The 20,420-nt window shown below is 49.3% G+C and overlaps 2 protein-coding genes across 2 annotated transcripts in view; one reads left to right on the top strand and one right to left on the bottom strand.

The window, feature by feature from the left end:
• ATPAF2 (ATP synthase mitochondrial F1 complex assembly factor 2) overlaps positions 1 to 1,804 on the bottom strand; it is a 19,307-nt gene extending 17,503 nt beyond the window's left edge. Inside the window, exon 1 of the mRNA XM_074320641.1 lies at positions 1,624 to 1,804. Coding sequence (XP_074176742.1) covers positions 1,624 to 1,789 — 166 coding nt within the window. The 5' untranslated portion in view covers positions 1,790 to 1,804. The remainder of the gene's footprint in view (positions 1 to 1,623) is intronic.
• On the top strand, positions 33 to 20,420 carry GID4 (GID complex subunit 4 homolog). Its single transcript, XM_019753765.2, is given in 8 exon segments — positions 33 to 468; positions 471 to 557; positions 560 to 780; positions 5,721 to 5,780; positions 10,666 to 10,773; positions 13,147 to 13,248; positions 14,841 to 14,971; positions 17,261 to 20,420. Coding segments are annotated over 8 exon segments (1,209 nt in total). The 3' UTR covers positions 17,325 to 20,420.

Genomic DNA, 20,420 nt, shown 5'->3' with positions numbered 1-20,420 from the left:
CTCAGACTCCGCTGGACGCCGCCATCTTCCGCATGACACCGACGGCGTGCCGTCACTCGCGCGCCTCCTGCGCACGCCCTCAGTCAATCAGCATCACAAATGCACTTCGCCCCGCCCCCTTCACGCCGCGCTGCGGGAAGAAGACTACAAGTCCCAGAGGGCGTCTCGCGCACCCCGCCACGTGTTTTTCTCCTCTCGCCAATGGGTGGAAGCGCCGCGTGAGCCTGCTCCCGCCCCCCTGGCGCGCCCGGGCCAATCGGAAGGGGTGGTGTGTATATGTGTGTGTGCGCGCGTGTGTGAGTGTGTGTGTGTGCGCGCGCGTGTGTGTGTGTATGTTTGTGTGTGTGGCTGCGCTAGGGCAAGTGAGGAAGGGGACTCAGCTCAGGACGAGGAGGCGCTCCTCGCAGGTCCCGGGGTCCAGGTGGCGGCCGGAGCGCTCGGTCCGCAGGCAGCGGGCGGGTGGTCCACCTCCCGCCCCAACCACGCGCGTGCGCGCCCCGGCCCCTCCCTCCCTGCCACCCTCCTCGGCTCCCGCGCGGCGGCGGCGGTTCCTCTCCCCCTCCCCCAGCCCTGGCTCCGGGGGACCCCGCGATGCCGGTCCGCACTGAGTGTCCCCCGCCGGCCGGTGCCTCGGCCGCCTCCGCGGCCTCTCTCATCCCGCCGCCGCCCATCAACACCCAGCAGCCCGGCGTGGCCACCAGCCTGCTCTACAGCGGCTCCAAGTTCCGCGGCCACCAGAAGAGCAAGGGGAACTCGTACGACGTAGAGGTGGTGCTGCAGGTGAGCGCCGGGCCGGGCCGGGGCCGGAGGCCTCCTCGCGGCGCTCACGGGCCGTGCCTGCCCTCGGCTCCTCGAGCCCACGGCCGCGGACCAGGCCCTCGCCGCCGGGCCTCCTGCACCCGGCGCTTCACCCCCGGGACCTGCCTAGCTGGTGTCTTACACTCTCTGAGCCCCCTTCCTGACCTGCCCCCTCACACCTGGTTCCTGTCATGAGCCGCTGCTGGCAGTACCTGAACACTCTGCCAGACCTGACGCCCATGGCCAGCCCGCCTGGAATCCGGAAGCCCCCTGTGACCGGCCACCCTCCAACCTGGGTCCTGCGCATGACCTGTCACCCCACGATCAGCCCTCTCTCCAGTCCCTCTCAGACCCTGAAAAACTCTCCATTGGTTCTTCCTCACTTGGGACCCTCCTCTTGGCGGAGCCCATGTCAGAGTCTCCCGGACCTGAGACCTGCCTCCTTTGCCTGCCCTCTTTCCTCAGCCGCAGGAGTCCTCAGACCCTGGGGCCTCTTCCCTCCCTAGGGTTTCCTCCTTGGGGGAGCTGCATCAGCCCCCTCAGACCTGGCAGCACCCTCCCTCCGTGAGCCCCTGAGCTGGAGCGCCCCCAACCCCCAACTGACTCCTGGCTCCTGAGCCCTCCCCCTCCCGCAGACCAGGCACGTCCTGGGTGCTGCTGGGGGAGCTCCTCACGGTTGTGAGAGCCCTGCCGCCTGCGTGCCCCCCGCACACCGCCCCAGGCTTCCTGATCGCCACCCTCACGCCGCCCCACACCACGCTGCTCACACTCCGACCCCTGTCCTCTTGCCACTTCAGTCTCCTCCCACACCGGCCCACCCTGTACCTTTTCCTCCTTCCTGACTCCAGGCACCCTCGGGCTCTTCACTTGTATCCACACAGCCAGGCTTCCTCCCAGTCCCCGACAGCCATGTGCTGGGGAACCTAAGGCACCCAGTTTTATTTGTCGCTCGGGTATTTCCTTCCCATGTCCTGCCACCCCCTCCCCCCATTTGACCTGGATTTCTGAGTACCTGCTGTCAGCCCCTGATGGGTTTGGAACTGCGGCTGCACCTGCCTGGCCCTTTCCTACACCTCACCCCTCTCATGCAAATGGTAGTACAGTTGACCTTTTTTTCCCTGCCACAGGCACTCGGTAGTGGTTCATACTCCTTTTTCTTTCCCTTCCCTACAAAAACATTCCTCCTCTGTAGCTACCCTTGCCTGCTCAGGACCCACTTTCCCCCTCCCTCTGTCCCTTTGTCCTTAGCCTGACACCCACCTACTAGGCTGTTCCCAAAAGCCTCTCCAAACATCTGTCCCCTTGAAAGGACTTACAGAAGCATGGAGGTCCTAGCGTGCTGCCTCACTGCTGCCGTGGGAGAAGAGACTGCACGATGTGTCTTTTCCATGTACTCGCCCTGTGCCCTTTTACATTTTAAATCTCACACGCCTCTCTTCTGGGCAAGTAGGTCTCCCACCCGAAAGACAATGGGAGTACATTTTTCTTCTGCTAACTAAGAGTATTCATCTTAGTGTTTTGTGGGAATAAGTAATTTTCTCTTTGTTTGATTAGGAAAGCTGCATCTTCGCGTTAATTGTATCTTTGGTCTAGAAACTTAAATTTCTATCACGAGCCGTGATATTTATTGTAATTGAAAAACTTGTGGCTGAGGTGTTTCAGTCTTCATAATGATGTGATTCATGTGGTGATCCCCCTTTGCCTGAAATGTGAAAATTTAGTACGAAGGCACAAGTTTTTTGTTTTGTTTATTTGCAAGTAATCAACATTTTGGAAGTGAAATCCCTGGTGTGGGCCATGTTTGGAATGATCTTGAATTTGTGCCCATTGTTGAACTTGATAGTTTCTGATATGCTAGGGGACAACTGGCAGGGTAGCCAAGTGTCAAAGAGAAGTCTGCTTTGGTTACTGTGGCAACTACTCTACCGTCATCAGTGTGCTGTTTCTGAATTTCTGTCAGGTGCCAGTTTCCTTGTGAACCAGTGGAAGCAGTGATTGAGGTGGTACAGGACTGGTCTCAGGGTCTCAGGCCCAGCGCAGAAACCTGCTGAGTGGCTGGAAGCCACTTGAGTGGGGTGTGTGACAGTGGGGGCTGTTGCCATGCCCAGGAATGCTGGCCTGTGTCTGGGTGGGTGAGCTGCATCACTGAGAGGCAGTGGCATGTGAATTGCTCCATCATCTGGTTTTTCAGCCAGGACTAGTTTCTTGGACTCAGCCTTCTTAGAATACTGCTGTGTTTTATAACTCATCCGCTTTCCTGCTTTCTTTCTTTTCTTTCACAACAGGGTTGTTGAGATATAATATACGTACCATACAATTTACTCATTTAAGGTGTACGATTCAATAGTTTTTAGTATATTAACAGAGCTGAGTAACTGTCACTGCAATCTGATTTTCATCACCCTGAAAAGAAACCACATAGTCCGTAGCTGTGACTCCCCTCCAACCTAAGCAACTACTAATTTTTTTTCTAAGATTTGCTTATTTTGGACATTTCATACAAATGGAATCAGACACCGCAGTATGTGAGTGTTAACAATTTTTCTACGTCCTTGTCAACACTTGCTGTTGTCTGTCTTTTTTAGTGTCGCCATCCTAGTGGGGGTGAAGTGGCACCTCATTGTGGTTTGGATTTGAATTTCCCTAATGACCAGTGGTGGGGCACAGCTTTCCGTGGCTCTTCGGAGCATTTTCCTATTTTGAGATTCCAGTTTAAAAAGTTCCTCAAACTCTGTGAGATTCTGACTGGGTTTGTTGTTGTTGTTGTTGTTGTTGTTGTGGCTGTTCTCCTTGTCGTCTGCCGTCCAAGAAGCCAAGAGTAAAGTGAGGGTCACTGTGAAAGGAATATTAGAAAGAGCAGCTGTTGGGCACAGCTGTGCTGTGAGACCTGCGGAACATGTGCCTTGCTGTCATTCTCATTGAGATGCTGGCCTGTCGTTTGGTTAAAGCGCTCTGCATTGTGGGGTATTTGATTCACCAACCGTCATCAAGATCAGTTTGGGCCGAATGGTTGAATGGAGGCCAAACTGAAATTCTGATTCCTGAGCGTGTGGTAATGCACGCAAAATGTTCGCTAATTTACAGTCAAGTTTTAATCTTATTAGCAAGTATTCTTGCCACCTGATACCCTTTCCAGTGGCTGTGAAAGCCCAGACTATACTGAATTCAGTGAGAATTGCGTACATGAAATGTAAGGCCTCAGCTTAGAGCTGTGTACCCTTTAATGAAAGTTCTTTGCTGAACGATGTTAGTGCTGATCAGCTGCTTAGGCAACGTCCAATGCCAAGGTCAGCAAATGAGGGTATTTAAAGTGCTTTGGCAGTTTTCAGGTGGAACACCTTTGTCACCAGCACCAAGTGGGGGGGCGCCTGAGCTGCCCGGCCCCCTGTGCTTGGTGCTGACCCCGTCTGGCTGCGGCGCTCATTGCAGTTTCTGAGGATTGCCTTAATAGTAGATTTATGGTGTAATTGAAGTAGTTGACTCCCCAAATCTGATAAATTCCACAAAACTTTGCTAGTTTCTTAAAATGAGATCTCACTTAACATTAAAATCTCAATGTGCTACAGCACCATTGTACTGGGTTTTACTTTAATTCCAGGGGTTTATTTTGTAGATAAATCCAGTTGTCATGAAATCTGAAAATCTGCCTATTCGGGATGAGCCTTTGTAGATTGGGGTAAAATGCACCCTTAGTATTCGTTCAGCTGCAAGTAACCATACCCATTTCAAAATAGCTTAAAGAATACGTGAATCCACTATCTCACATTACAATAAGTTGAGAAGTGGCTTGGTTCCAGATTGGCTCATTGAGGGGCCCATTTCTTTCCATCTCTCTGTGCTGCCATCCTTGGCATTTCCTGGCCTCGTGATCTCGAGATGGCTGCCACTGGACTGGGCATTGGGTGCAGATACTGCCACCACCAGGGGCAGGAAAAGAGCCTCTTCAAAAGCCAGGCTCTTTCCCAGAAGCACCCAGGAGACTTATCCACACGTCTACCTGGACAGAACTGGGTCACTCACCCCTAACCCAATAACTCACAAGGGGGCGGGGGCACCTGTTTGCATTGGAGCCATCAGGGTTGACCAGGTCTTGTGGGGCCACGGTAGGTGCAAGAACAAGATAGGGGCCTTGCCAGCATGGAAAAGTAGGAAATTGGCTGTTGGATGGACAGCCAGCAGTGTCTCAGCAACCAGTAATTGGTGGCTGCTAAACCTCAAAATCTACTCTTGTTACCCCTGTTTATTTTAGGCTCCTCTTTTCATCAAGAAATACAAGCACCCTTACGTGAAATGGGCAGAGCAAGCATTCACAATGTGTTCTGATTTGGGGTCAGCATTCTGGTTTGGAACTGAAATTTATATCACAAAAGTCTTTGAAACATTCCTTTCCTGAATATTCTGCCTATCTCCTGAAGAAATAATGCAGGATGGTGCTTAGTGTAATAACATAGGAGGAGGGGACTTGCTAGACCAGTGACTGAGCAACGTGGAGACGGCCATAGGCCGGAAAGACATGAGAGAGCAGATGAAGCCCAGGGTAGGGATAACAGCACGTGCCCAGGTGGAAATGCAGGCCTGGTCTGCAGACCAATGGGAGACAGGGGTTGAAGACAGAAATAAGGTTGGAGTGGGTTTGCTGTCCCCGAAAGGGACTTCAGTCTTAAGATATTCAGCTGAAGGAAGTTAAGAGGGTCCTGCGATCAGTTTGCTTCATCTGAACAGGCACGTGGATGGAGAAGATTCACGAAGGCCTGAGGCCAGTGAGCCCCGGGCTGTGCTGGCCTCGCACCGACCTCCAGGCCCCCCTGACGCTGTGAGGCGCCAAGGTGCCTCTGACTGCTGGACACGTGGCTTTCTGAAGCACTTCCAGCTTGTCTGCTGGTGGCTCCTCTTTGTAACGAGGCTGTGTCCTTTCTTTCCAGCACGTGGACACGGGGAACTCTTACCTGTGCGGGTACCTGAGGATTAAAGGCCTTACCGAGGTAAGCGCTCATTTAGGTGAGCTCCAGCCGGAAAGAGGGCCGCCCTCAGCAGCCTCTCACTGCAAGCGCAGGCGTTCTCGGCTGAGGCTTGATTAAAGTGCCGTTTCTAAGTTGTTTTTGTAGTGGTCAACATAAAGCAGGCAGTGTTGATGTGTCCTGCTTGGAAGTATACAGATTCTCAAATCTTTAAAGTTTATAAATAAATCATAACAGGACCAATACTATTGATTTCATTTTTAATCCTTTTTGAGAAAAAGAAATACATAGTAGGACTATAGTCGCCACCCTCACTGTAAGTATAACAGTTTCTGAGATAAGCATCAATCCTTGGAGAAACGAGGCCTTTGAAGTTCTTTGTGTCCCTTACGAGCAGTTCACTGGAGTAATAAGCAGTGACCGTCCAGTTTCTAACAGAAGTAGCTGCTGTGTAAATGTAGAGCGTGTTCCTTCCTTTGAACCAACTTTGTAAACCTCAGAACCCCCGGGAATGTAGAGAGAAGAAAGCGCACCCTTTCTTTCCCACTGGTGACGCGACGCTGAGGAAGCGGGCGCTGCAGGGGCCGCCTGACTCCACAGCGAGGCCTCGGCTCCGTGCGTGTGGGTCTCGGCAGTGCTCACGTTCTTCACGGGCAGCGGTGTTTGGGAATGGCTCCTGGAGCCGGCAAGGGCTGGGTGACCTTCTGGCTCTGGCGCTCGCTGGTTCCCTGACCTTTAGTTTCCCTGCAGTTTCCTCATCTGTAAAAGGCGAATGAAAAGCACCTGTTCTGTCTGCTCCGGGGCCTGTCCCAGTGGGGAGCAAATAATGGGAGAGCAGGGCAGGCGACAGTGTGATGCAATGTGGGCGCTCACAAGGCGGTGGTGCTCCTCAGCCTGGAAACACTCGTTTCTGCCTCTTTGATTCCATGTTGGGTCTCCTGCTTCTCTACTGGCATTGTGGTTGAGAATTTCCCATGAAGTTTGTTGTTGAGACAAACGGTGATCTCTCCGTCACCTCTGGAAACTTACCCGTCAAGCAGTGATAGGAAGTGGTAGCAAATGAGGAGCGCTACCCTTTGAATGTGGTAGCAGAAAACATGTAGTAAATAGAATATACTCACCTCTTAGGCAGCCAAATGTATTTATTAATTGAGTACAGAACATAAACATTTAGCTTCTTAAGAAAACCAGGAAGGTTTGTGAAGTGGACTATTTAATGCCGACCCTAAAATCAGTCATTCTGGTCATGGGAAGCTGCACAGAGATGGTAAAGTAGCCTTAAAACTCCCCAAATGGTACAGAAATGCTAGGAACGTCTGTCAGGAGCAAGTAACCCCACGGAAGGGAAGGGCCTCTGAGTCCTACACGCTCGGCTCCCTGAGGAGGTGCTGGTGCGGCTGTTCCTTGGAGGTTCCCCCCAGGGAACTTCAGCTCTGGGCCGGAACCGGACGCCACCCTCCTGGCCCGTCCGTCCCACCTGCTCCTGGAGGGCCTGTGGAGCACGCAGCCCCCTCCCAGTGCTCTGCTCCAGGCCAAGCAGGGCTGGCTTACAGCGCGGAGGAGGCGTTGGTGACACAGGCGCTGAGCTTCCTGAGTCCTGCTCACCTTCACGGTTCTTTGAATTCTTCTTTTTTAATACGTTTTTAGTACTTGACTGAGATTATAGTTCAAATACCGTACAATTTACCCATTTAAAACGTACAATTCATTGACTTTTAGTATAGGCCCCGTATTGTGCAACTTAGTAACTTTTAAAATTATAATCTAATACATGGTCACTGTAGATAATTGGTAAATGCAGAAAAGGGTGATGATTCTTTGAATGATTTTATACCAATCATTCTTTAAATGATTGTAATATAAAAGTTATTCATTTTTGTTTGCTTTTCCATTTATAGCTGTTAAAGTCTAAAGTATATAGTTTATTTTAATAAAACTATTTAAATAGTTTGGGTTTTAGTTATAATCTTCCTCGTGTTTGCAATATGGGATTAACAATTAAATTGGAGCTAGTTTGCCTCTTAGCTGCCTCACATTCACAAACAAGCACAGCTTTAAGGCCTGTGTGCCTCCTGGAAATGAAATCCCAGAATTGTAAAGAACGGGTGTCAAATAACACTCTCTTTGTAATTCTGAGCCAGCCACCAGTAGGGAGAGGGACCATCCTGGGGAGGCCCCTGGCTGTCGGCCAGCACAGGGCCTGGGGGGACCCCAGTCTTGGGGGAGTCTTGTCAGATTCTCCACTCACTCACTAGACCAGTTTGGAGGGGCTTGGAAGCTCCCACTGAGGTTTTGCTCAACTTGCTTAGAACTAGGGAGACAGGCCATACTAACCAAACTCACAAGAGTTCAATGTATAAACAGTGCTTAGTTTACAGATTTATAAAACAAATTCCATGCATGTTCCAGAAGTTCTCTGTGCCTTAGTGGCCAATTGAATGTTGATCCCCCAGAAGGCAAGTGTACATGGAAAGCCAAACCCATCACCTGACAGTTTTCGGTGAGCCTGGAATCGGTTAGGGAAGTGGGTTGGACAACTTCAGTGCCTGGCAACAGGCAGCCCACCATAAGAAACTCACGCCTGTGGGGAGAGTGGGGCGTGCTGGCTCTGCCTCTCCCTCTCACTCGTTTTCCTGATGTCCCTCTTTCTGCTGACAGTGAATTACCACCAATTTGGCTGTAATCAGGTGCTTGAATTTCCTATTCCTGCACTGCGCGATGTTTTATCTTCTTGGGGACATCTGTACATATTGACTCTCATTCATTATGTATTTTATTTAATTCTCTGAGTTTGGGGGTACCTTGTAGTCACCCTGATATACTGCCTAAAATGTTTTTACAGAAAAATCAGTGTAGAATTCATTAGGAAAACAAATGATTTGAACTATACTTGTAAGTATTATCTTTGTGTCACATAACAGGACCACTTTATCATTTTCTTCACTCTTTTATGGAAGTTTTAAAAAATATATTCAAGTTCAAAACTCAGAAAAATCAGTATTTTAATTTAAAATCTCAAGTCAGGTGCTAACTTACGCAGAACCTTTTTCCTTAGTAGTCTTTCCTAAAACAGATTAATATAATTTGTACCATTAAAATCAGGTTTCCATGTAGAAATTTTTCTCCTCTTTCATTTCTTCACTCTATGTATAAATATCTGCATGAGGAACCCCGCCACAGTGTTGGGGTGAGAGGTTGTGGTTTGGGGGGATGTTAAATTTATAATATTTGAAAGTTCACTGTTGAGGGAACAGAAGGATGCCCAGTGGTGTGTCGTGACACAGGCCCCTTCCGTCACAGCGCAGTGGCGGCCATGCTGTCTCCTGGCAGCCGCTGAGCCTGTGCAGCAGCGTCTCAGGAACACGAGCCACGTGGCAGTCAGAGCTGGGGGAAGAGGCAAAGCCATCAGGATGGACTTATTTTAAACGTGTAGATGTTTGATGCAGAACAAGAGGGGCTTACAGAGGATCTGAAGGAGAAAGTGGGACGTCTGTGGTTCCAGGGACATTAGGACCCTAGGTGGGCTGCCAGGCACGGCCATCATCCCCTTGCTCCTGAGAAACACCGGGGGCTTGGCAGGCTGGGCTGAGGGGTGGATGGGTTTTTACAAATGCAGAGAAATGACAGACTTAATAGCATTCAGTTTGCTTCTGTTGATTTGGTACCTCCTTTATTAGCAAATGAACAAGTAGCAAAGAAAATTAACACGAGTATTCTAAGCACTCACGGTGACAGCTTATTTATTTTTTCCAGCAGAATTTTTTTTTTTTTTTTAAGATTTTATTGGGGAAGGGGAACAGGACTTTATTGGGGAACAGTGTGCACTTCCAGGACTTTTCTCCAAGTCAAGTTGTTGTCCTTTCAATTTTAGTTGTGGAGGGCTCTGTTCAGCTTCAAGTTGTTGTTCTTTCAATCTTAGTTGTGGAGGGCGCAGCTCAGCTCCAGGTCCAGTTGCCATTGCTAGTTGCAGGGGGCACAGCCCACCATCCCTTGTGGGATTCGAACCGGCAACCTTGTGATTGAGAGCCCGCGCTCCAACCAACAACTGAGCCATCCGGGAGGCAGCTCAGCTCAAGGTGCCGTGTTCAATTTTAGTTGCAGGGGGCAGAGCCCACCATCCCTTGTGGGACTCGAAGGATTGAACTGGCAACCTTGTAGTTGAGAGCCCACTGGCCCATGTGGGAATCGAACCAGCAGCCTTTGGAGTTAGGAGCACGGAGCTCTAACCGCCTGAGCCACTGGGCCGGCCCCAGCAGAATTTTTTTATGGTTGTGATTTCCCATTGCAGATTTGATTTACATATATTTTCCTGGTATAAATCGTCTTCGTTTATATGATAGAATTAAATGTATCTAGTATTATCAAGGTAGCTACAAAAAATCCACCCCTGGAAACTTGAAGAATTGGTGTAAAAGAGACAAAGCAGTGAGCCAGTGTGAGAACAAGTGGGCCAGCCCATGACTTGAGGGAGACTTAGCTGTGAGGGCTATTTTGGAGCCTCTTTGGGGGTTTTCCTTGGGAAGTACAATCCACTTAGTTACCATCTGCTTTATATGCTGGAATATTCAGAATTTACTTGTGGGAATCGTCCAAATTCTTTTTTGAGCCATCAACACATAGCAAGCGAAATCAAAGAAAGGTTCTCTGCTTCTGGCAAAGTCCCCAAACCAAGCGCCTCCCCTCACCCCCACTTCACCACACACACACACTCTCTGGGCACCTTCACTTCAGGTTCTCTCCACAGCCGTTGGCAAATCGCCCAGCCTGACTCGGGTTTGGATTGTTGGTTGGCAGTGTGATGATTTTTTCAGTGTTGGGAAGAAGTTATACAAGGTTGATTTTTTTTCCTTTGTAAAAGGTTAAGACTCCCCTTCAACATCTTGTTTTGATATTTCGGTTTTTACCATAGGAGTATCCAACCCTTACAACCTTCTTTGAAGGAGAAATAATCAGCAAAAAACACCCTTTCTTAACTCGAAAGTGGGATGCGGATGAAGATGTTGATCGGAAACACTGGGTGAGTAAGTCTGATGGCTCTGGGTCCCCAGGGACCGCTGGGAGCTGAGGAACGTGGCCCTCAAGGTCTCATCACTGTCTCCCTGTCCTTTCTGTTGGTCCATCTCCTATCCACTGTCCTTTCTAATCTCCTGTACCTGGGGAAGCCCTGTGGAGCAGAGCAGTGGCCTCTGACTTTAGGGGTGAGGCGGGAATGCCGTTCCTGGAAACCTGTCCCTGTGGCTGTGTCATCCCGGCTCCCGCTAGGTGAGGCCCACACGTAAGCGCTGGCAGGATGCTGCCTCTCCCCCTTAACGGTCAGGTGTGGCGCGTGTTCTCGTTCACCAGAGTGAACACTCAGGGCAACTGAGACTTACTGTCCTTGAATCTTTTCTTCAGTTGTCACACAAGCCTTGTGTCTTCAAAAATCCATTTCTCAACCTATCGTAATGGCCTTTGGGCTTAGCTGACCGTGGCAATGAGGAATTGAGGTTTAACACTGAGGAAGTCCAATGTGCTCACCCTCTAAGCCGACCAGAAATGATTGTTTGTGTCAGTAGTGGAGAGTTGAGAACTCCTGTTCTCCCCATGGCCGTCCACACCTGGCCGTTTGCACAGCAGTCCTTGGATGCTCTTCCTGCTGCTGCAGACCCTCATCTGAGTTATCATCACTGTAGATTAGCTGCTGTGCTTGTTACCGTTTTTCTCTTGAGTTAGGAAGGGAACATCTGCCAAATGCTGAGTCTCGATTAAATTTAAACTTGAGCTTTTTAGAACATTTTTTGAAAGTTAACTTGTCTTGACTATTGTAGCAAAGAGACACTAAAACTTACACAGTTATTCGTATCTCCGTAATACGAGAGAATGAACAGGACTTGAGAATCCAGAAGGTTGGAGTGGACAGCAGCGGTGCCAGTGTCAGGAAGCAGCGTTGGAGGGCTCCTCGGCGCCGTTGGCCCACCTTGCCCAGTGCCCACTCTTCTGTATGGCTCGTCACCTCATGACGTGGCTCCTTCCCCTTCTGGACAGTCCCAGTGCGAAAGTTCTTCCTTGTAATAAACCACAGTCTGTCTCCCATTCAACTTCGTTTTCCGTCTCAATTGGTCCCGCAAAGAGCAAGGTCTTTGAAGCCCTATGAAACCTCAATTTTAAGCAACATAGGCTGCGAATGAAACACCTGGAAAGCATCTCTGAGGTTCTCATTGTCTTCCATTAGAACACTGGAAAATATCTGGGACTCTAGTCTTTGTTAGGCTGGATTGAAATATTTTGAGTGAGAATGGGGTGGCTTCAAGGCCACCCTTGGCCCTGGCGTGCTAGCGTGGTAGGACAAGAAACTGCGCCCGCGGCATCTCCTCCCGCAGCGGTCCTGGCCTGGCCGCCACTGCCGTCCTCCTTTCCCGTAACTTCCCCGACCCCGGAGGACTCTGTGCCCACATGGGACTCCTGGAGGTCTGCATTGTGCCCTTGTTGGTCAGGGATTGAAATGTCTAAGAAACTTCACCTGTGGTACCATTTTTCCAGTGTAAACTGGACTCAGAAACATTGTATTTCACCCTCAAATTTTCCTGAGTGGTATTTAAAGTTGGTATCGTGGCAGTATATAAAATCAAGAGTCCATAAACTTAATCTATTTAGAATTTTTAAAAATGTATGTACCAAACTCTATGATTTAATATCTCTATAGCCTATTTTTACATTTAAGATGTTTTCTTATAAAATTATTACACGCTTTAAAAATATTTGCAAAAAAAAAAGCCAAAGTTAAAACAATTATCCATAATGACAACACCTAAAGCTAAAACAGGTATTAGCTTTTCCTGAATCTCATTTGAGTAGCTATGCTTTTTTTTTTTTTTTTTTTACAAAACTGGGATCACAAGATACAGTTTTGTAGCCTATTTCTAGTGTCCTTTTCTTTTAATTTAACCATATATTTCCTGCTTCCCCAAGCCGCTGTATTGTGTCAGCGTCTTTCCCCTCGGCTCAGCGGCCGGTTCTAAGGTGTTCTGTAGGCCTCTTTCCTCTACTGTTGATGTACTTACGTGCATATTTTCACTAATCCTGGCCTGTCTGTCTGGTGAGGTGTCCTGAGCAAAGGCCCCTGGAGTCGCCTCTGCCCCCACCCTGTGGCCTTTCCTCAGGCCGTGCTCATAGGCAGGCGTAGCCTGTGGTGCCGGAGCTGAGTCCAGGCTTCTGCCCCGGAGTCCGGCTCTTGTTTCAGTGCAGGTGGCCGAAGGCTCTTCCAGGCCTCAGCCTTGGCTGCTCTCGCGGCGCCACGACCCCCAGCTGGCATGCCTCTGAGAAGGTGACGGCGCCTGGCCGCAGAAGGGTCGCTCTGGCACCAGCCTTTCCCTCTGTGGACCAATTCTCTTCCCCTGTGTTTTGCTTTCAGGGCAAGTTTCTGGCATTTTATCAGTACGCAAAGTCATTCAATTCCGACGACTTTGACTATGCAGAGCTGAAGGACGGCGACTATGTCTTCATGAGGTGGAAGGTAAGCCCCCGGGGGGTCCTCCGACGGCCGGCTCCGGGTCCTGTGCTGCTTCCAGTTTGTCTTCCTGGCTGAGTCTCGACACACTCCTACAAGGCAGGCGCAGCTCCGGGCACGCTGGTTTCCTGCTGACACCCAGACGCTTTCTCTCTGGTTAAACTTCTTAGTGTTAGCCCATGAATTTGTGCCCAGGGTGGGCACCCTCCACACTCTGTGTGTCTTCTCCCACCCGAGAATTCCTGTGCCCCACCCCAGCTTGACTTGGCCCCCGTGTTCTGTGGATTCAGGGGGGACCAGACTCCCTTTGAACTCAGCCACCCTCTATCCCCTATTCTCAGCCACAGGCCTAAATGCCATTTAAGTGACTGTTCCCTCACCACATCTTTGCCCAGGGCTCAGTGCAGTCCCCGCTCATCTGGTTCTCTCCAGCTCAGGAAATGAAGGACCAGGAATGGAATTCAGGTTTTCCACTCACCAGCCCTCAGACAGCTCCATCTGGCTGCGCTCCGTGGATTGGCGTTCGGCTGAGAGGTCATTTGTGCTCCCTGCTTTGATAGCACGGCAGTTACTGTGTGTGACCACAGCATAGCAAAATCATGAAGCAAGTTTGTTAAATCACTTTGTGAACATGCACCCACCTCCAAGCCTGACTCCCAATCCGTAGGGAAAAGCTGTTTTATCTTAAAATCTTGCTGATTTTCACATAGACGCATCATTTAGAGTAATCATGCCCAACCTTTACCTTGTGAAGCTAATAGTTTTGGGGAGTGAAGCTCATCACTCCTTCAGGAGACAGCTGCCAGGTGCTGCGCCTGCCCCTCTGAGCCATCGAGGGGGAGACAAGCCAACCACGTGACCTTTAAAGGGCATATCTTGTAAGGTTCTCATTTTGAAAACTATAATTTCAGAGTTGAGGAAAGGGACGGAGAGTGTCTTAGGATCCAAAAAGCAATGGAGTCGTTTTGTCTCCAGAGAATTTCTCAGGGCGACTCACCTGTGGGCTTGTAGTAACCTCTTGGGCCCTGGGGCCTCTGACCTTGTCTCCGGGGGACTCTGGCCTTTCATGTCTTGGCTCCAACCAGAGATAACAAGCTTGCCTGTCTTTGCAAGGGGCCTGATCGAGAACAGGACCATTCTGGCTGCTTTTGATGAGATGCAGAGCTTTTTAAGGGGGTATTACTGGGGCTGCTGGTGATTGAGCTGCCCTCAGAATGATCCACAGGCCAACAGAGGTGACCCGCTGTCCCAGAGGTGATCAGGAACCTAGTGACAGTTCCTGCAGTGGAGCAGAAACTTACTTTTCCTCGGTCGTTCTGTCTGTGGGCTCTGCCAGGTAGGTGGGTGGGAGGTACTGATTCATTTATGGATGCGTGGGCCGTGGTACCATCTCAGTTGCTGATCCCACTGAGCTCAAGACACGGCTGCCTGCATTAGTATGTAGACTGCTCCAGTGGCCCCTGTCTGCTCTCCACGGTCAAGCGGAATGCAGCAAGCCCGGGCTATGGTGGGACCTTAGAGCCACCTGGAGGACAACAGGGAGGCCCAGAGACGGTTGGAGCGTGGCCGTCGCTGACCTACCTTCCTTATCTGTGCAGGAGCAGTTCCTGGTCCCGGACCACACGATCAAAGACATCAGCGGTGCTTCCTTTGCCGGGTTCTACTACATCTGCTTCCAAAAGTCGGCAGCCTCCATAGAGGGCTACTATTACCATAGGAGCTCAGAATGGTAAGGGGTCCCAGGGGCAGGCGGAGGCTTGCTGTCCCAGCCCTCTTTCGTCCTCGCGGATGTGTCTGCCTGGCTCTGCTTGGATTTCATGCTCTGTTTGGATGCCCAGGGCCTCCTTAAGTGGTTTCAGTTGCTCACACTAGGAGCTTATCCCCATCCACAGTGCAGAGTAAATGGGATGAAAATGAACTGCTAGTTGAAGGAACTCACTGCTAAGTGCTTTCAAACAGGACTGTATTTTCAGCAATGTTTCTCTCAGTCTTGCTGGTTTTGTATTTAGTCTGCCCAAATGTAACCAGTAACAAAAATGTCAGATCCAGCTGCAGACAGTGTGAATTTTGTCGTCAGCAGCCTTGTTAATTCTGTGCTCACATTCCTTAGATACTGGTCCCATGTGCACTTGATCGCAGCCTGGTGCCCTAGGGGCCCATGGGAGTTGGCAGTCCTGCCCTGTGTTCGAGGCGGAGGACCAGTAGCCACTGCGAGTGCTAGCTTTCTCACCTTTGTGGGGACTCTCCCTCCTCCTCGCTGCTTTTCAAGCTCCTCGTTAGACCTGAAAGGTGAACCATCTCGTAAAATACCTGATTTCCTCTAGAATGTAGAAACACCTTATTTCCTTTCAGATTTTTCACACTTTGGTGACTTGTGAGAGATCCTACCCTGAGTCGACTCAAATTTCTTGTTCAGTGGCAGCAAACTGATATCTGCAGGTCAGTGCCCTCGGGCTCAGGGTAGTCCCAGCTCCTCTGAGAGCCAGTTATTAGAGTTTCAATAACTGTTCTATTTTCAGAGGAGTTTTTGAAACTTTTCATAATCCTTTTTTACATAATAGCTTTATTGAGATACAATTTGCATACAATTCACTCATTTAAAGTATGTAATTCAGTGGTCTTTAGTATATTAACAGTTGTGCAGCCGTCACCACAATCAATTTTAGAACACTTTTATCACCACAGGAAGAAACCCTGTGCCCCCTTAGCCATCACCCCCAACCCTATACCACCACTGATTGGCCTTCTATGTAGAGAGATTTGCCTATTCTGGATGTTTTGTATAAATGGATTCATACGTTATGTGGCCTTTGTGTCTGGCTTCATTCCCTTAGCATCTTAGCATCATGCTTTGAAGGTTCAGCCATGTATTATTGCTGAATAATTGTAAGGATACGGACCACCTTTCGTTTATCCATTCATCAGTCGATAGACACTTGGGTGGTTTTCACCTTCTGGCTGTTGTGAATAATGCTGCTATGAACATGGACATACAAGTATCTGTTTGAGTTCTTGCTTTCAATTCCTGTGGGCAGGTACCTAGGAGTAGAATTGTGGAGTCATACGGTAATTCTGTTTTTGACTTTCTGAGGAACCACCAGAAAGCTGCTACACCATTTTGCGTTTCCCACCAGCAATGCATAAGGGTTACAGTTTCCCCACTTTCTCCATGTCCTGCCCGACACTGGTTGTGATGTCCTTACAATTATAGGATTCTAGGGGGTATGAAGTGGTTTTGATTTGTATATTCTGATGGCTGATGCATAATCGTTTCTTAGTGGGTTTTTGGGGTAAGAAACTGCTTTGCCCTGTGCGCCTCCTCCCTCCTGTGTGGAACAAGTCAGGAGAGAGCTGACACCCACACCATCGACTCTAATTGTCCCTGTGGGTTATCGCCCCTGGCCTCTGCTTCTCCCTCATCTGCTGGACTCCTCAGAGCACCTGCCAGTGGGGAAACACAAACACCACCTTAGAGTTCTCCAACATTCTCCAAGCCGACCAGGCATGTTTAGGGAGCGAGAACGGGAAAATGATGGTAAAACAAGGGTTAGCTGTGGAGTTGTCTTTTCCGTGCTCTCTCTGGATTCTGGGGGCATTGGGATGGGCCTGTGTTACCCATGAGACAGACTCGAAGGGTCGTACAGCCTGACTGACGTTCCAGAAGGAGCTGAAATGCTATACAGCAAAGGCAGAGCGAGAAGCGGGCTGAGAGTGAGCACAGGGCTGAGTCCGTGACTTCTCTCAGCTCCCTCAGTCTCTGTTATAAGACGTGCTGCTAGGGTTGCTTCATGATTAGAACACAAGCCCTGAAAACATGTATGTATAGTTCCGGAGGATTCACCAGAGCAATAGACATCAAACCAAACTCAGTTCACCTGAAGAAGTCTGAGAGGAATTTGCATTCCCGTCCAAGTCTGTGGTTTGTCGGGTGCTCTGGTTGGGGGGTGCTTCAAACATCCTTGCTTTGGTTGTCAGGATGCTGAGACTGCTGCCTTCTGTTTGTGTCCCCCCATTGCAGGTATCAGTCGCTCAATCTAACCCATGTTCCTGAACACAGCGCACCCATCTATGAATTCCGGTGACAGTGGTTCAGAACAGCAACCAAATAAATCTGAACTTGGCAAAAAAGAACTTTGCCAAGAAAATCGTGTACCTGCCAGAACCAGGAGAACCTGTGTTCCTGTTTCTTCATGAGCAGACTCACATCAGAAAGCATGAATGTTAACCCACAGAATCAGAGGAGCGTGGCCAGCCGGTGGGGCAGGCGGAGGGGGCCGTCTCCGTTCTCCGTTCTTCCTCCCTTTCTGTGGCAGTTTGGTCTTAATCTGTTTTTAAGCTACCTTATATGCACTTTTCCTTCCTGCACAGCTAACTTCCATGTCACTGAAATGCCCATTCCTTCCTCCATCCCGCCGCCAGCCGAGTAGGTCAGCCCCCGGTCTCCCTCAGCCTTGGTGCTCAGTGGTCCCCATCCACCCCCCCAGTTGCTTAGTCTGGTAGCTCAAGAAAAGGCAGCGCCCCAGCACATGTGTGCCACCCAGAGCTCTGTGCAGGGAGTGGGTGAGCTGTAGCAGCGTCCACCGCAGAAATGTGAGGCGGAGGCTGATTGCCTCACAGGGTCGGCTGGCCCTGCCCAGCCCGGTAACGTTCACGCGAAGCTAGGCAGTGACTGGCAGGTTCCCTGGGCCTGCCATCGGGGATCACTAAATTTCAGGCTTCCAGATCCCTGGCAGGAACAGATTCCGATCCTGCTTACTCAGCACGTTTGCTCCAAACTTTTGAACTTGAGGGCAATACTAAACTTTAAAAAAAAAAAAAAAAAAAGAGTTTTTTTATTACAAAATTATTTTTATGGTCCCTTTAACAAGGACCCTATGGCAAATGCACAAATATTCAGAATTACATTTTATCGTTTTCACATTGAAAACAGCAAATGTTGACTTAGTAATTTTTATACCTATATCTCTATGTAAATGTATATTTAATCAACCAGCAGTTTGAAACTAGTCATCCTGGTACAGAAGTTTTGCAGCATTGCATAAATTACAGTGCTAAACATGAGAACTCTTTTTGGGGCCAGTTTAGCATTTGTACCTCCTCCTTTTGCTACTCAGAACAGCAGTGCTTCGTGGCGACTTCTTCTATAAGGCAGAAGGGGCCGTCATTCTCCTAAAACAGTGACTCTGAAATGTTGGGATGGGGGAGGGGTGGGAACATGAACACGTTCAAATAACTCAAGGCTCATGTGCCAAAGTAAGTGTGTGTGTGCGTGTGTGTGTGCGTGTGTGTTTCTTTTTGTTTTTGTTTAATGTTTAAAAAGCTTAATAGATTGGCATCAGTTGCGGACCACAGATACAGGCAGGGCTTTGGGTGATTGGCATTTTCTGGTGGTTTATGAGACTGACTCAGTACAAGAGGGAAAGCTTTAACAACAAGACAGCATTATAACTCACTGGAGCGCAGCAAGCTGAGCGGCGTGTATATCATGGGTGGCGGGAGACACCTCAAAGCCCTCGGTCTAGATGAGTGGTGGGAGTCTTCTGTTATTAAAAGTGTGGACTAAGTAACCCCCATGCAGTCACATCGGCTCTGAACATGTGTGTGGGCTGTGTGTTACTGAGACTGAACGTTAGGGAAGCCTCAGAAGAGAAGTGCGTGGGGAAGCAGTCAGCATTGGGACATCTAGGACGTGTAGTCCTCAGGCTTTGTACAGACGTGTGACCAAACCATCTAGTCAGGCCACGGCCATGCAGCCCTAAAAAGTTGCTTCAGTGACTTTAGGGGAAAAATGATTCACATCCATTCTCAGAGATGAGTCAGAAATGTTTTCTTGGTTTTAAAACTCCAGAAGGCAACAAATGGGTGTGTCTGGCAAAGCCAGCTGAAGGCACAGTAACGAGGAGACAACGGTCGCTGTAGCTCAGGAGCTACAGCGACGACGAAGGCTCAATTTAGCTGACGGGTGTCACCTAAGAGAAAAGGAGGCAGCAGGGCTGCACTGGCTTTCTTCATACAATACGAGCCTTTCCATTTCACCTCCCACACCGTGCTCGTAAACAGTCTGCATTTTGCAAGCTCCTGGAAGGATACAGCCTTCCTCAGAACACTGGCAGGGAGGTCTGACTTGTCAGGGCCTCCGGGTGGCTCCGAGAGGTCAGTGGGTTGGTTGAGTGGGCAGGAAAGGATGTTTGCAAACGATGGTGTTCAGCGAGCCACATGGGCCGGGTTCTGTGTAGGATTTCTTTTTTAGCTGCGTAATGAAGTGTGCCAGTTGGGGGAAATGAAGAAGTGATACTGTCATTAGATCTTTTGGGCACATCGTGAGGAAGATTTGTCCGCGTAAAACCTGTCCATTGAGGCCCGGGAAGGGATTGTTTCCCACCTTCTCAGTAACGCCCATGCAGTCCGCGTCGGCTCCTTTTCTCTTGCTCAGTTCCCGGAGGCACTTTGGGGATCCTCTCCGTCTGCAGACGGAGGTTCTTTCCAGAACCGCCTCTGGTACTATGTGCAATATTTTTGGTTGACACTTGTATTCATCATTCAGAAGTTAGTGCAGATTGCAGGTTTTCTACCCTCTTCCTCTGCCCCCAACAATACCGCCAACAGGTGGGACTTGGCTGTTCTTACTGCACTGCTCAGAAAGCTTCCATTCTGAGGTCCCAGCCTCATCGCTCTTCTGCGCTAGAATCCTCTCTTCCCACTCACCCTCCTCTTACACGTCCCGGCTTTCCAGAAGTACCTGAGCAGTGCCCAACATGAAGTAGAAAGTCCCATCTGTGAGCTGGTTCTGTTGGTGATGTGGAAACCACAAACTCCAGGGGAGCAAAGGGACTTTCCATGTCATTTGCTTTCAGAAACGGGATTTCTGTTCTTTAGGGCCTTGGATTGATTTTGTTTTCTCATAAAATGGTCTGATAAGCTAATTTAAAAAAAAAAATGCCATTAAGTATGTTGCATTGTGGTTTAAAATTACTAACAAGTTCTGGGAAAAAAATATTTGATTTTGAATCTTAAATGTTTTTAAAAATTAGATATGAATGGATGCAAAGTGTGAATATTTTGTTTCTTTAGGGAGGACATGTGGAAAAGGTTTGAGGGTTTGGGATGGGAGAAGTATTTTGCAGAGCTATCAATGTCCAAATAAATTTTTTAAAGTAATAAAGGTATTTAAGCAGTGA

Source organism: Rhinolophus sinicus, linkage group LG15, assembly GCF_036562045.2.
Source record: "Rhinolophus sinicus isolate RSC01 linkage group LG15, ASM3656204v1, whole genome shotgun sequence".
Classification (NCBI taxonomy): Eukaryota; Metazoa; Chordata; class Mammalia; order Chiroptera; family Rhinolophidae; genus Rhinolophus; species Rhinolophus sinicus.
The sequence above is the reverse complement of the archived record's forward strand: the minus strand, read 5'-3'. Positions and strand labels throughout refer to the sequence as shown.